The 12,575-nt window shown below is 43.2% G+C and overlaps 3 protein-coding genes across 3 annotated transcripts; 1 reads left to right on the top strand and 2 right to left on the bottom strand.

Moving 5' to 3' along the window:
* Positions 1–1,539: 1,539 nt before the first annotated feature.
* Positions 1,540–4,152, bottom strand: LOC103985555 (uncharacterized). Its single transcript, XM_009403288.3, has 2 exons — positions 2,371–4,152; positions 1,540–1,925 (listed from the first exon to the last, which is right to left on the bottom strand). Exon 1 carries the CDS (start codon positions 4,051–4,053, stop codon positions 2,389–2,391), a length of 1,665 nt encoding a protein of 554 aa, XP_009401563.2. The 5' UTR covers positions 4,054–4,152; the 3' UTR covers positions 1,540–1,925; positions 2,371–2,388.
* A 3,113-nt stretch (positions 4,153–7,265) lies between these two features.
* Positions 7,266–8,495, bottom strand: LOC135638228 (xyloglucan endotransglucosylase protein 1-like). The gene is made up of 3 exons (XM_065151249.1): positions 8,172–8,495; positions 7,896–8,089; positions 7,266–7,812 (listed from the first exon to the last, which is right to left on the bottom strand). The coding sequence occupies exons 1-3, from the start codon at positions 8,424–8,426 to the stop codon at positions 7,419–7,421; spliced, it is 843 nt and encodes a 280-aa protein (XP_065007321.1). The 5' UTR covers positions 8,427–8,495; the 3' UTR covers positions 7,266–7,418.
* A 1,907-nt stretch (positions 8,496–10,402) lies between these two features.
* Positions 10,403–11,722, top strand: LOC103985906 (uncharacterized). Its single transcript, XM_009403761.2, has one exon. The coding sequence runs from the start codon at positions 10,403–10,405 to the stop codon at positions 11,720–11,722; it is 1,320 nt and encodes a 439-aa protein (XP_009402036.2).
* Positions 11,723–12,575: the final 853 nt, after the last annotated feature.

Raw genomic sequence — 12,575 nt, 5'->3', positions numbered from 1 at the left:
ACCTACTACAGAGGTACAATGACGTCCCATATAGTTTTCGTTTTTCCAATAAAGCAATGTTCTATTATTCCAAGAAAACTACCTAAAAGATGGAGAGGTCGATTTCCATGTAAAAAATCTTTTTTTTTTTCATTTGATTTTTTTTAATATCCTAAACGCCTTTGGTCGTTGCCACCACCTCCTCGTCCTAAGTAGGTTGTTCTCCTTCAAGTGGACATTATCGACTATCGCCTTTCTCACCATGTCCCCTTCTGTTTTATCACATTGTATCTACTATCACCCTCCCCCAACTGTCCCATCGTGTTACTTCTGTCGTCCCTCGTCGTGCTGCCTCTATCTCTATCATCCTTTGCCTTGCTATGTTGGCTCCACCAATCCCCATTGTGATCAATGTCCATGGCATACCCTCAAATTAGTAGTTCGAAATCCTAAATAATGTCGAAAGCATCAATGTTCCGACTTTAAGGCACGTTCACGATGACGAATCAATGGGGCATCCATGAATTGGGGCAAAACTCTCCCGAATGTTCTATACCTTCCTTGGGTCGAGTTGGTGATGAGGGTGTGGAGGGCAACTTAGAGAAGGTGTGGGCAGGAGACCATCTCGATAAGCTATGCGTTGATCTATCGACGAACAAGCATGCAACCGTGACAAAGCAAAAGACAATTATGATGAGGTGGCGAGGTAAGAAGATGATAATAAGGAGAGACATTTAGAATCTTGAAAGAAAAAAAAAAGCTACCAAATGAGAAAAATGAAAACGGAGGCACCTTTCAATAAAAACCAAAAAGAGAATTTTTTTCAGAAAAATCACTATATATATATATATATATATATCAAGAATAATAAAAATAACAAATTGACTAAGATGATGTATATATTTACATCATTTTATGTGAAGTGACAAAGGCTTTTCCGTTTTTTCTGATGTGGATAAAAAAAATAGCTTCTTGCTGAAGTATTATGTTCAATGCATTGTGGTAGTGCAGATATACCAGTCTTCTGCTAGATGATTTATCATCTCCCTGACCATTAGAGCCCATAGCAAAATGAACCAGTTGTTGTTTGACAGCATGATAGATTCATTGGAAGTGCTTCCTTGGAAGAAATCAAAACCTGGGATAATTTCCCACTCACAATCTGGCTGCTCAAAGGATTAAAACAATGCAATTTAAAGTGAATGAAGAATGAGGAAAATTTTATTTAAAAGCTTATCTAATCATTGAAGTAGCTGTGTTGCAGCTTGAATTAAGCTTAATATATCTCCCAGGTTTTCCTTTAAAATAATTATGATAGTAAGAAGAATATTAATAACATTTTACCTATTTCAAATTATTAATACCTGCATAGAAACTTAGCACTCTTGTTCAGAATGTAGACATTCATCATAAGAATATGTGAAATGCCAATGTCTATCGCAGCCTGCAAGCTGTACATTACAAGAGTCTCACATAGGAAAGGGGAATTGTTACTAACTGCAACCAAATAATGAGCAAGTAAAATTAACATCATGTAAAATATTCTGATAGAAGGAGCTATAAGGAGATTCAAGAGCCTTTCAATCTATCTGATTCGAGAAAATGCACTTACCAAGTGTTCAAATAAATCGATAAACAATATGTCTTTGGCTTTATCGCTAATGGCCTTCTGAATCCATTTGTCATCATTGTAAACCCTAACACATAATAAGTTCCAAGCGCCATCCCAACACATAGAAGGAGCTATAAGGAGATTCAAGAGTCGTTCAGTCTATCTTATTCAAGAAAATGTACCCATCAAATGTTCATATAAATCGATAACCGATATGGCTTTGGCTTTATCGTTATCGTTGCTATCGGTTTTCCGAATCCATTTGTCATTATTGTAAACCCTAAATGGCTCAATAGTATCAATCCTGCCGATCACCACAGTTGCAAGAGACATCCTGAAGAAGAATAAATGACAAGCATACATTCACATCAACAAAAACAAGCTTTAAGGAAATGAACAACAGTGTTCAAGAGAAAACCGATGAAATGATTACTGAAAACAAGGAAAAAGGAATGTAACAGATGTGTCTCAAATGGTTAAGGCATATAAAATAAGAAAATAGGAAATTATGTGCATAAAAAGGGTATACAGAGGAAAGGAAAAGATATGGAAATTACCTGAATTCATTCATCGAGCTCATTAATTTTTCATTGTGAACCTAAGCAACAAGGGATTCTAACAGTACAGATGTGAAGTCACAGCATGCTTTTGATTTGTAACAGTTGAAATGAACATTTTATAAAATGGCATCCAACCAACACTCACAACACAAAAGATAATATGAAGCACTGTAAAGCTGAATTCTGAAGATATGCAAAGCCAAAATGAGAATCCAGTACCGCTTAATTCATGTGGATCTATACCAAAAGGCTCTGCAACTTTCTAAGACGCTTGATAGCAGGACTCTTAACACCCTTCCTGCTCTTCTTTACAGAGCTTGCCTTCACCTTAATCTTTTTGATCGTTGGAGGGGTTTCCCTGATGGGCCCAGGTGGAACTCCTTGCTTAAGTGCACTACCTTTTGGAGTAACAGACGGCGGTAATCTCAAGCTATGTGGAGGCAAAGGATTATTAGGCTTCCAGACCAAGTTACTCTTCATAGAAAATCTGACTTTCTTAGCACTCTTATCCCCACTCTTCTCAACATTGCCTTCACCATTAGCACTACTTCTCTTGTCATTGACCTTCACATCAGCACTCTTTGCCCTCCTCATCCTTTTCAAGGCAGCACCAGCAACAGGTCTTGCTGGCATAACACTAAATTGGTCGTTATCATCTGTCATGCCTGCTTCAGCAGCAGCCTTCTCGAATTGTCTCTGTAGATTAGAGATCATGCATTCGTCAAAATCCATCAATCCATGGGTTTCCATCACATCCCCATTCGAACTTACATCATCAACAACATCGATACCCTCGGTTGTGGCTTCAACAACATCACTTCCCATAACTGAATCCATGGACGACTTCTTTTTTCCAGACTTTTTCTTTTTCTTCTTGATGCTATCTGAAGATTTCTTTAAATTCTTCCTCTTTTTATTGCGCTTATCATCAGAGCCACCATCACCACATCCGTTCTTCACCTCAACCTGCATCTCTGTAACAACTGTACTGCTCACATTCTCCGAGCTCCCATTATCCAAATGCTGGACTGAGATATGAATTCCAGATTTATCTAAATCGTTCTCCAACTTCAGAAAGTCTTCATGCAAAAGGAACAGAATTTTCCGGTTTCCCTGAAGAGTCTCTGAAGCAGAAGCAGAATCAAAGAACTTCTTTGAAAATGCCAGCAACAAAGCAACTTTTCCAAGTTTCTCGACTTCATTGCCAGAGTCGACCTTATCTCCAGCCTTCTCGAGATTCAACAGCTTCCTCCCATTCTCAAGTAACCGGTCAAAGACATTTATCTTGATCTTATTGACGAGCACCTTATCCGCAGACTTCTTCAGCACCGAAACGAAGGGATTCAGCATCAAATCCAGCGTCTCCACCGCGAGAGGGAGGAGATCTCTGATCTCGTCCAAGAAGACCTCGGCGACATGGTAGTTAACGCCGTTCGCCGGGTAGTTATCAGCAGAAAGGAGCGATTTTTCCAAGAGGATTCCGGTAAGCCGGGCCGTGAGCTCGGGATCCCACGCGTTCTTCCTCAACAGAAGGAAGGCGTGGCAGAGGAACCTGCGGATGAGGAGGTAGAACTTATCGAGGCGGAGGAAGTCGATGCCGCTCCACTCCCGACGGATGGTAAGAAGGAAGGCCTCGAAGTAGCGGGCGGCGAGGGGGGCGGAGACTGACTCGAGGAGGGTGGCGAGGCGGCCGGCGAGGTCGGCCTGGACAGGGAGCTTGTCGGCGTGCCACACACAGTAGAAGATGCCCTTCCAGATCTTGGCGAGGTCGGCATCAGAGACGGCGTCGTCGGACTGCCGGCAGAGCCACGAGGAGAGGACGCGGACGGCACGGTCGCGCGCGGCCTTGTTGCAGGAGGCGAGGCGCTTCGCGATGTCGGCGCCGGAGAGGGGAGCGTCCATGGGGGCCGCCGAGCGACGAACCCTAGATCTGGCGAGCGGCTTAAAGACCCGAGGCGTCTGATCGAAACCCTAGGGAGGCCAGAGAAAGAAGCAGCCCGGTGCCGTTACCGCCGTGCGAATAAAGCTGTTGGCGATGCCAATGAAGCAGCACCTTTCTCCATTTGTTTCCAAACTTACCCATTTGTTTACCTGCATCTTAATTGGACGAATGGTTAGGGTCGACGTGCCACAGTCAACAGTTATATTGAGTACACTTATTCTATGTAGGGATGGAAAATGTTTTCGATGTTTGTGTTAGCGTCAGTGTTTTGGAATTTATTATGGGACTTATGAGGTTAATTAAGGAATGTTAATCATGTTTATTCGCCAAATAAATAGAAATAATAGGATGGCAGGATTATGTTAGAGTTAAATCCAAGTCTAATTTTGACCCCAGTCTCTAGCATCCTATTTTTTCTTCCCTCTCTTATTCTATCTAATCTTGATGATTGGGTGATGCCATTTGAGCCATTAACTTGTTTATCTCAAATTATTCACCTCAAATACTAAAATTTAGATTAATGATAATAGATGATGTAAATTTAATATTTTGAGTTGATATGATTTTGTTAATTATGTCGATTAAAGATGTGAAATCTTATAATTAAGACTTTTGGGGTCTACACTTTACATTAAATAAGTTGATGGTAGTTAAAAGAGGGAGCTAATTATATATTACTTTTTATAGTTAGTTACTTTTAACAATTAGATCCGTAAAATATCAATATAACTTTTACTAATGAAAATATGATAGCAAAAAGATAATAAAATAATTTTAACATTTCAACTGGTAGTGGTGGACGACGCTAACGCAGTTGCCAAGCAGCTCTTTCGGCACTCTGCATTTGCGTCGATGCTCCGTCATTAGAGAATCAAAATCTATTATCGAAGCCATCCATGACCTGTCAAAGCAAGACATGAAGATGCATGCCCCCCTTATTAACGTTGATGTTGTACCCCTCCTTGCCACCCACCCGCCTTCTCAACCACCACCACTCCTCCGCGATTTAGTCCTAGAAGAACATCATTGTTGCCCTCCTCATCCTCTCCATCTCCACTTGCAAAGATGCTCATGTGCATTTTGGGCATCCTCGATGCCCTCGCTACCGCCCAGCATATCGCCATAATCCTTTATAGCCTCTCTTCATTGAAACGTATTGTTCCATTATATGGTCAAAGAAGCCCCTCATTGCCACCCTTGTGGACCTCCTCGATGCCCTTGGCGCATTGACTAAATCCATCAAGGACATGCTCCGGATCCTCTTCGGCTTAGCCCTTTATTTGTCAACTCCATTGCCCATGTCAAGCTGGGCACTGTGTTGCCTTTCTTCATGCTAGTGGTGAAGGACGGGTGGAGAGGGGTGATGGAGGACACGATGACGATAACCGCCCAAGCGACAAGATGCGATGAAAGTATAGAGGTGTTTCGGAGGGTGGATGGCGTCAGCATCCTAGTAGATCTAGTGGTTGGGGGGAGCAAGAGGGCAAGAGAAAACAATGTAATTGCATTGTTGAACCTAGTAAAGAGCGATGGAGACAAGACGATATGGGACATCAAGGAGGTGGACAGGGCAGAGGCAACCATGAGGGCTTTGGCTAACAACGACAACGGGGTGAGCGCGAGGGGAAATAGCAAGATGGAGGCGCTACTAAGAGTTTTGGAGAGCAGGCGAAGGAGCTAGCTATAGGGTCTTGATAATTCTAAGACCAGGGGAACTAGGCGCGAGGGGAAATAGCACTGACAACTCCGTGTCACAAATGTCATGTGCTCTATCATCGCTCTACATCCACCACCACCAATTAAAATATTAAGATTAAATTTTTACCTTTTGTTTTAGTGTTTTCCTTAGTAAATCCGACGACATTAGGATAAATGGACCTAGATGTTTCACTTTCATAATTATAGGAATACCAATATACTTTTTAAAATATAAAGATCAAGTGGCTAATAACTAACTATACTAATAATATAATTAGCATTAAAGTAGTAGACATGTAAATGAGTTTCAAGAGACTTCTATCAAGCGAAAACAAGAGGCAAGAGAAAAATAAGTGCCACAAGGTTTTATTAACATTAATGCCGGATGAACATGAGTTAGAGCTAGGAAAGCCAAAAGAAGCAAGTTTCTCCGAAGTGGGGAGATGGTGGTGCAACAGTCTCTACAAAAATTAATCCAATGAATAACATGAAGCCGCAGTAAACAACATCATCGAACCCCGTCGAAAGAGGGAATAGTGTGCAAGCAGAGTTTATAGTCAATATGTAGTCAGAGCTGTCTAGTCTCTGACAATAGGGTTTACATGTTTCGCTTGGTCAAGAAAGATAGCGAGCTTACACCTTTGTAGCGATTGAGTGCGATGGTTTGAGTCAGAAAAAGTTCAGCCGAAGTGATTTTAAGGTGAGTGTTGAGCATCCGAAATGATTCCTGAGTCGAATGTAGGTTGGCTCCGACCTTTTCGGGGTTATGAGGCTGAGTCAAGACGAGTTTGGTCTTCTCGAGGATCCTACATAAGTTGTCAATGTCGGGAGATTTTTTGATTTGACCTTTTCAATGATAAAGTTAATCTTAATGAAGTGGGAATAATAGAGGATTCAAGTTTGATCCCTTGTTCAGGTCTTGAGGATTGCCCTGTACATCCTCTTATAGCTTATTTATACGGATAGTCGACCCGTATAGTTCCTTGAGACACGTCCTTAGTGAAGAATGACTACAAGGACGTCGCTTACGTGTGAGCCGAGCCGACCGCAGGGGCAAACAAGCTTTGTCACCAAGGGGTTATTGCCCTCGACGATCAGTCCGTACCTTCCATCGAGTCGTGATCTACTAGGGGCAATAGGTTTCCGTCCTATCGTTCGCTGTTGGAAAAGGGTGATCCGAGCATTTCTCTGCCCATATCAACGTTTAGGTGGCTGAGTTGATGTCAGGATATTCCCTATCAATTAGTATGGCTAACTCTCGTTTCAACATGTTGCAACTTTACAAGAGAACCTTTTTAGTCTGGAAACATATAAGGTTATCAATTTGAAGAGATTGTTTAGATGAATGTGGTCTCTCAGTCTTTTAATGGTTGTTGATCATTGCTTATCTAAATTGTTAACTATCAAACATGAGCTTTCAAAGTGAGTACGTTCAGATCATAAAATTAATTTGTCCGGCTCCAAAATCTTCTCATGAATATAAGCCGATGTGTGCTTTCATTGGTTGTGTTCTACTCGCTATGCTTTTGATAGCTCTGTTCTACACGCATAATATAGTTTTTTGACAGTAGACTACAGCAAACATGATGAATCAAAGAATGACACTGCTTCTTCTCTCTCTGTTCTCTCAGGCAATGGAGCACTCCGGAGGTAGGCCCTGCGAGAACCTCTTGAGGTCACTGCAGTAGTTGTAGATCATGTAGTTCTTCTGCACCCACTTCATCCTCTGCTGGCCCATCGAATCCAGCTCTTGGTTCCACCACCCACCATTGCTGGGAACTGAGTTGGAAGCACACTCGGTGGTAGCAGACGATGGAACGCAAGTGTCAGCCTTGAAGTTTCTGTATGATGCAGTGAAGGGAGCTTTCGACCAGTCGGTCTTGACGAGGCCGCCTCGGGTGGCCCAGTCATCAGCATTCCAGAGGCTGGAGTAGATCCTCATGGGCTGGCTGTTGGGGAAGGCGATGCCCCTCGATTCCAGGTTCTTGAAGTCTCTGATGGGTGTGCCATCGACCATGAAGCTGGAAGAAGAACAAGATCCATGGTGAGCATGAGAATTCGCATTGACTGTGTTGAAATGATATAGATTAGTAGTAGTGCTCACATGACGTGTCGGGGATTCCAGAGGATGGAGTAGGTGTGGAAATCCTCGGTGGGATCGAACCAGAGCTTGAACTGTATCTCCCTGTTTCCCTTTCCCTGGGTGAACACATTGGTGTGGAGCGTGTACGGATCACCGCTGAGGTTGCCCAGGAATTCGAAGTCGATCTCATCATGCGTCGGCCCTTGCGAAGACAACTGCAGGTAAACACACCAACAACATGAGTTCTTCCTCCATAACTGACGAAAGATGCAGACCATTTAGAATGATGGAACTCACGTAGTAAGCGGTGACGGTGCCGGCAGAGTTCCCGGGGACGAGTTTGATCTGCATGTCGATCTTGCCGAACAGGTACTGGTTCTTGGACTGGAATCCGGAGCCGGAGGCCTTGTCGAGGGAAAGGGTGAGGAGCTGGCCGTTGTCGAGATTCTTCGCGCGGTCGTCGCCCCAGGTGACGTCGAACTCCTGGTAGAAGTTTCCAGCGGAGGCGATGGCCGCCAAGGAGCAAGCTACAAGGAGAAATCGCATCGCCATAGTGGTGATGATGGTAGTAGTAGTAGTAGGAGGAGGAGTGGGATAAGAGGATGCAGTGTGGGGATTGGGTTGCGATCGAGGGTTCATTATATAGGTGAAAGGGAAGAGAGACGGAGCCATGGATGATGGGTTGGCAATGGGCTGGAGACAGCAGTGGTTTGAGCTGCTTTGAATTGGATGGGGGAGTTCAGGGAGTGTGAGTGGAAGGGGAGGAGCGGCTTCCCATGGCCAGCTTGCAGCGCATGAGGGGGTCCGCTCCTCGGAGATGGAGCCATGCGATCTTAAAACCAGCATTTTGCTGGTTTCATGCATTTCTTTTTCCTAATTATATGTTTTAAATTCGAGGACGAGTTTTGATGCAATGGTTTGAGAAGCTGCTGTTCAATGGATCGGGAGAGGTTGGAGACCACACACAGCTGGGAGTGTAGAGGTTTATGTGGACAGGTTGGTGTGGGGTGGGACGTGGTGTCGTCCTCCTTGGGTGATCATTTTGACCTGGAATCCTATGAGGGAAATAAGCGGGGTCCACTATTGCGTCCTACGTGGTATCCTCTAGATGAATCATCAAAAAGAACCATAAACTTTAAGAAATCATAAAGTAAATATTTATTCTTATCAATCATCTATTTGGATGATCCCATTTTTATAGATCATCTGTGCATTAGAATGAAATAGATAAAAAAATATTTAAAATAAATTTGATAAGATAAATAACAAACTTGTTACAAATATCATTATCTAAGTTAATTTATACCTTCTAAGATTTGAGGACATCAATTGTCTTTTCTCTCTCTTCTATCAAGGTGACTCAACCATGTCTAATTTGGGTAGACAGTAAACAAAAAAAATCCTAATTAGAGTGACCTTAATGGTTATTAGTTCTGATGACAGATTCTATCTCACACAATGCATCTATTCTTGTGATCGATTAAGGCGACTCACAAACTGATCCAAGATTGACCTGGTCTTCCCCTCCTCACCTTAGAACATGGGGTTGGACATCCGGCTTTGTCTCCCCTCACGTCTCTCTCCTCTCCTCCAAGCCTCAAGTAAAAAGGCACTGGCATCTGCTGGGATCAAATGCCACAAACTCCACCTCTCCCTTGCCATTCCTCTTCCTAGTTTGCATCTGAGTTCTTCTGTGAAGTATGTACTGATTAATCTTGTCAAGGTAAAGTGCACAGACCTAACAAGTCTTTCCATTCCTTTCTGTCACTTGTTTCAAAAGAATTGACATGCTTGCTGCACTGTGATCCCTTTTTTTTTTTCCCCCTGTAGCTACAGTCTAAGAACATCAAAATTTCAGAGTGGAAATAAGGTTATGTGTTTCTTTTTATTATGAGCATGGATTATTCGAGTGCATGAAATTGGATACTAATAATATATTCGAGTGCATGGATTATTCACTTCATTTGGTAATATATTTTGATACTATATTCTCGTGAATTCTTTCACTTTGTTATCTATCATACGATCTAATATATATAAGTAGCTAAATGTTCGTTTCGATTATAAATAGTGATAGTAAGACTAATCATTGAGACAAGTACTATTATTTTATTTTCCTCCCTTTTCCAAGAATGCCAAATTGGATTTTCTAATGGAGTAAACTACAAGTGGATTAATGAATCTGTTGTTTATCTGAAGGAAAACAAAAAGATAATACACTAAACACAGTTTAAGACAATAAGAGAGAGAGAGGAATTGATAACAGTGTGATATATATATATAGGTAAATAATTGAATTTGATTATCTCATAGACCCTGAGATTAACTGGATAAATACACAACTAGAACATGGCACATTGGGGACAAATCAAATTGAACTGTTTCTATTGTTTTCCTTTGTCATACTTGTCGTTGACCTATGTTGATATTGATGATATCATTGATATATTGCTAGGTCAAACTTATTTGTTGCTTGTAATAAATAAGAAGCTTTGTGCACCCTGCTGTCTTCATGCAGTCAATACCACATGGCTACGTCAAAACCAAGCACTCGCCTCAAAGAGAGGAGCAGCCTCGTCTCCCACGCTCGTAGCACCACCGACGATGGCGCACGTCGGCGACGAGCCTCGGTTCCCAATTCTCCTGACCGAGAGGCCCGGCCGCCGCAGTGCAAGACGCTGACGAGATCGAACAGCGACGTCGGTAAGAGAGAGAAGAGCGTTATACACCGACCCGCCACTGCCACTGCCATTGTCAATGTCACCAGATCACGTCTGCCTGCAAGAAAGCCCATCGAGAAACCTCCGTCGCCCTCCCACCCGTCTCAAAGAACACCGCCGTCGGGCGCCGTCAAGGAGAGAGCTCTCAAGAAAACTCCCTCCTCCATACCACGAGCTGCTATCTCCTCAAAGCCGGCCGGTACATCGATCTCCTCAAAGCCGACCGGTACATCGATCTCCTCAAAGCCGACCGGCACATCGATCTCCTCAAAGCCGGCCGGTAAATCGGTCTCCTCAAGGACAGCCGGTACATCAAGTAAAGCAGCAACGACGCTCAAGACCGCGAGGACGCAGCCAACGGTGAGAGCAAGGAGTCCAGGGAGTGTCATCCCCAAAAGAAAGGAGACGACGAGCGTTGCTGCTCCAAGCACGCACGAGGAGCCAGTCGTTGCAGCTGAGCAAGACGAGAAAGTGGCACCGCCAGCCCAGGTCGAAGAGCAAGAACCTGTAAGCTTGCCGTCGTCGGAAGATCTCATATCTGATGAACCGATGGACATCGTCGAGGACGAAGAAGTTCTTGAAGTTACTGAGCAATATGAACGAATCTCTCCCGAGCAAGCGCCTCCGTCCACTCCAGTTGACGATGGGAATGGTGGTGATCATGGCGGAGACGAAGAGCAGGACGGCGCCAACGACGATGAGCTCCCGCAGGGCTCCGAAGAGGAGTCGGTTGCAGATATCACCGATGAGGAGCCTGAAGAAGAACCAAGCGAGACCGTGGAGCAGGAAGATAAGGCGGAGGAGGAGGACATCAAGACGCCAGAGGCAGAGCCGAGCACCGCATCGGCCGTGCCGGAGAAGGAGACCGTGGAGGAGAAAGCAGGGGAGGAGGCGCCGACAGTGAAGACTCGCAAGAAGCCGGCGGTGGCGCAGGAGGAGAAAAAGGAGACGCAGATGAGCAACGAAGTGATCGAGCAGACGAGGAGCAGGCTGTTGGAGAAGCAGAAGAGCAGGGTGAGGGCTTTGGTGGGCGCCTTCGAGACCGTCATGGCGCTGCAGGACCCTGGAGGTCAAACTGGTCAACAAAACCATTACAACGCGACAAAAGAGTCAACAGAGTCAACCTAGATGGGAGAAAGTGAAGCTCCAATGGTGTCATTGTCCTTCCTACCGAACTTATTAGTGGGAAGTAATGCACAATGGAATCACTCTTTGGGGTTGTATTATTAGGTTACATGGATCATGTATTTTATCTTTCTCTAATTGTGTTTTCTGATTGGAATATTTCTAGAAGAAATATAAAATTAAAATTATTATCTATAATGGATGATAAATATGGATCGATCATCTTATATCTATGGTTAGGATACGATTACGACGTGAGAATTTTACGTGCGAATCATTAATTAATATTGATTTTTAGTTCTTTGGAATAATAGAAATAACGTCAAGCATCAGAACCATTCGATCGATCCCTTCTCATTGATTATAAGAGGTTTTTTCTTTACTAATGATATCTATCGAGTTGTTTATCCCCTTGAGGACTCCAGAGATAGGACTGAAGCACTTCAAGCAAAGATAAGGTGAGCATTTAACTTGAAAGCTGATAGCTTATTCATGTCTTCTTCATCGTCTATAAGATGTGGACTTGTCTATCATTGGATCCAAGGGAAGTTATCTCACTATTTCACCCCTCATACTAGCTGAAGCTAATATTGTCCTCTATGGCCTAACGAAGACGACAAACCTAAATCACTCAATTATTTATGTGAAGATTGATTTCTTCCAACTTGTTCATTTTGCTACGAGAACCTAATGCCAATGTAAGTGAAAACCAAAACTTGCAATTAGTCATCCTTCCAAGTGCACTAAATTGTCAAAAAATAAATTATAGTCTTGTGTTATAGATAAAAAGATAGTTTGAGTTCCTTTATAAATAGAGAGTAATTTAATGCATCTTGAAATCAAGAGAGAAATAAAG

This window comes from Musa acuminata, chromosome BXJ3-5 (genome assembly GCF_036884655.1).
Source record: "Musa acuminata AAA Group cultivar baxijiao chromosome BXJ3-5, Cavendish_Baxijiao_AAA, whole genome shotgun sequence".
Taxonomy (NCBI): Eukaryota; Viridiplantae; Streptophyta; class Magnoliopsida; order Zingiberales; family Musaceae; genus Musa; species Musa acuminata.
Note: the sequence above shows the minus strand (reverse complement) of the source record. Positions and strands in the feature narration are given on the sequence as shown.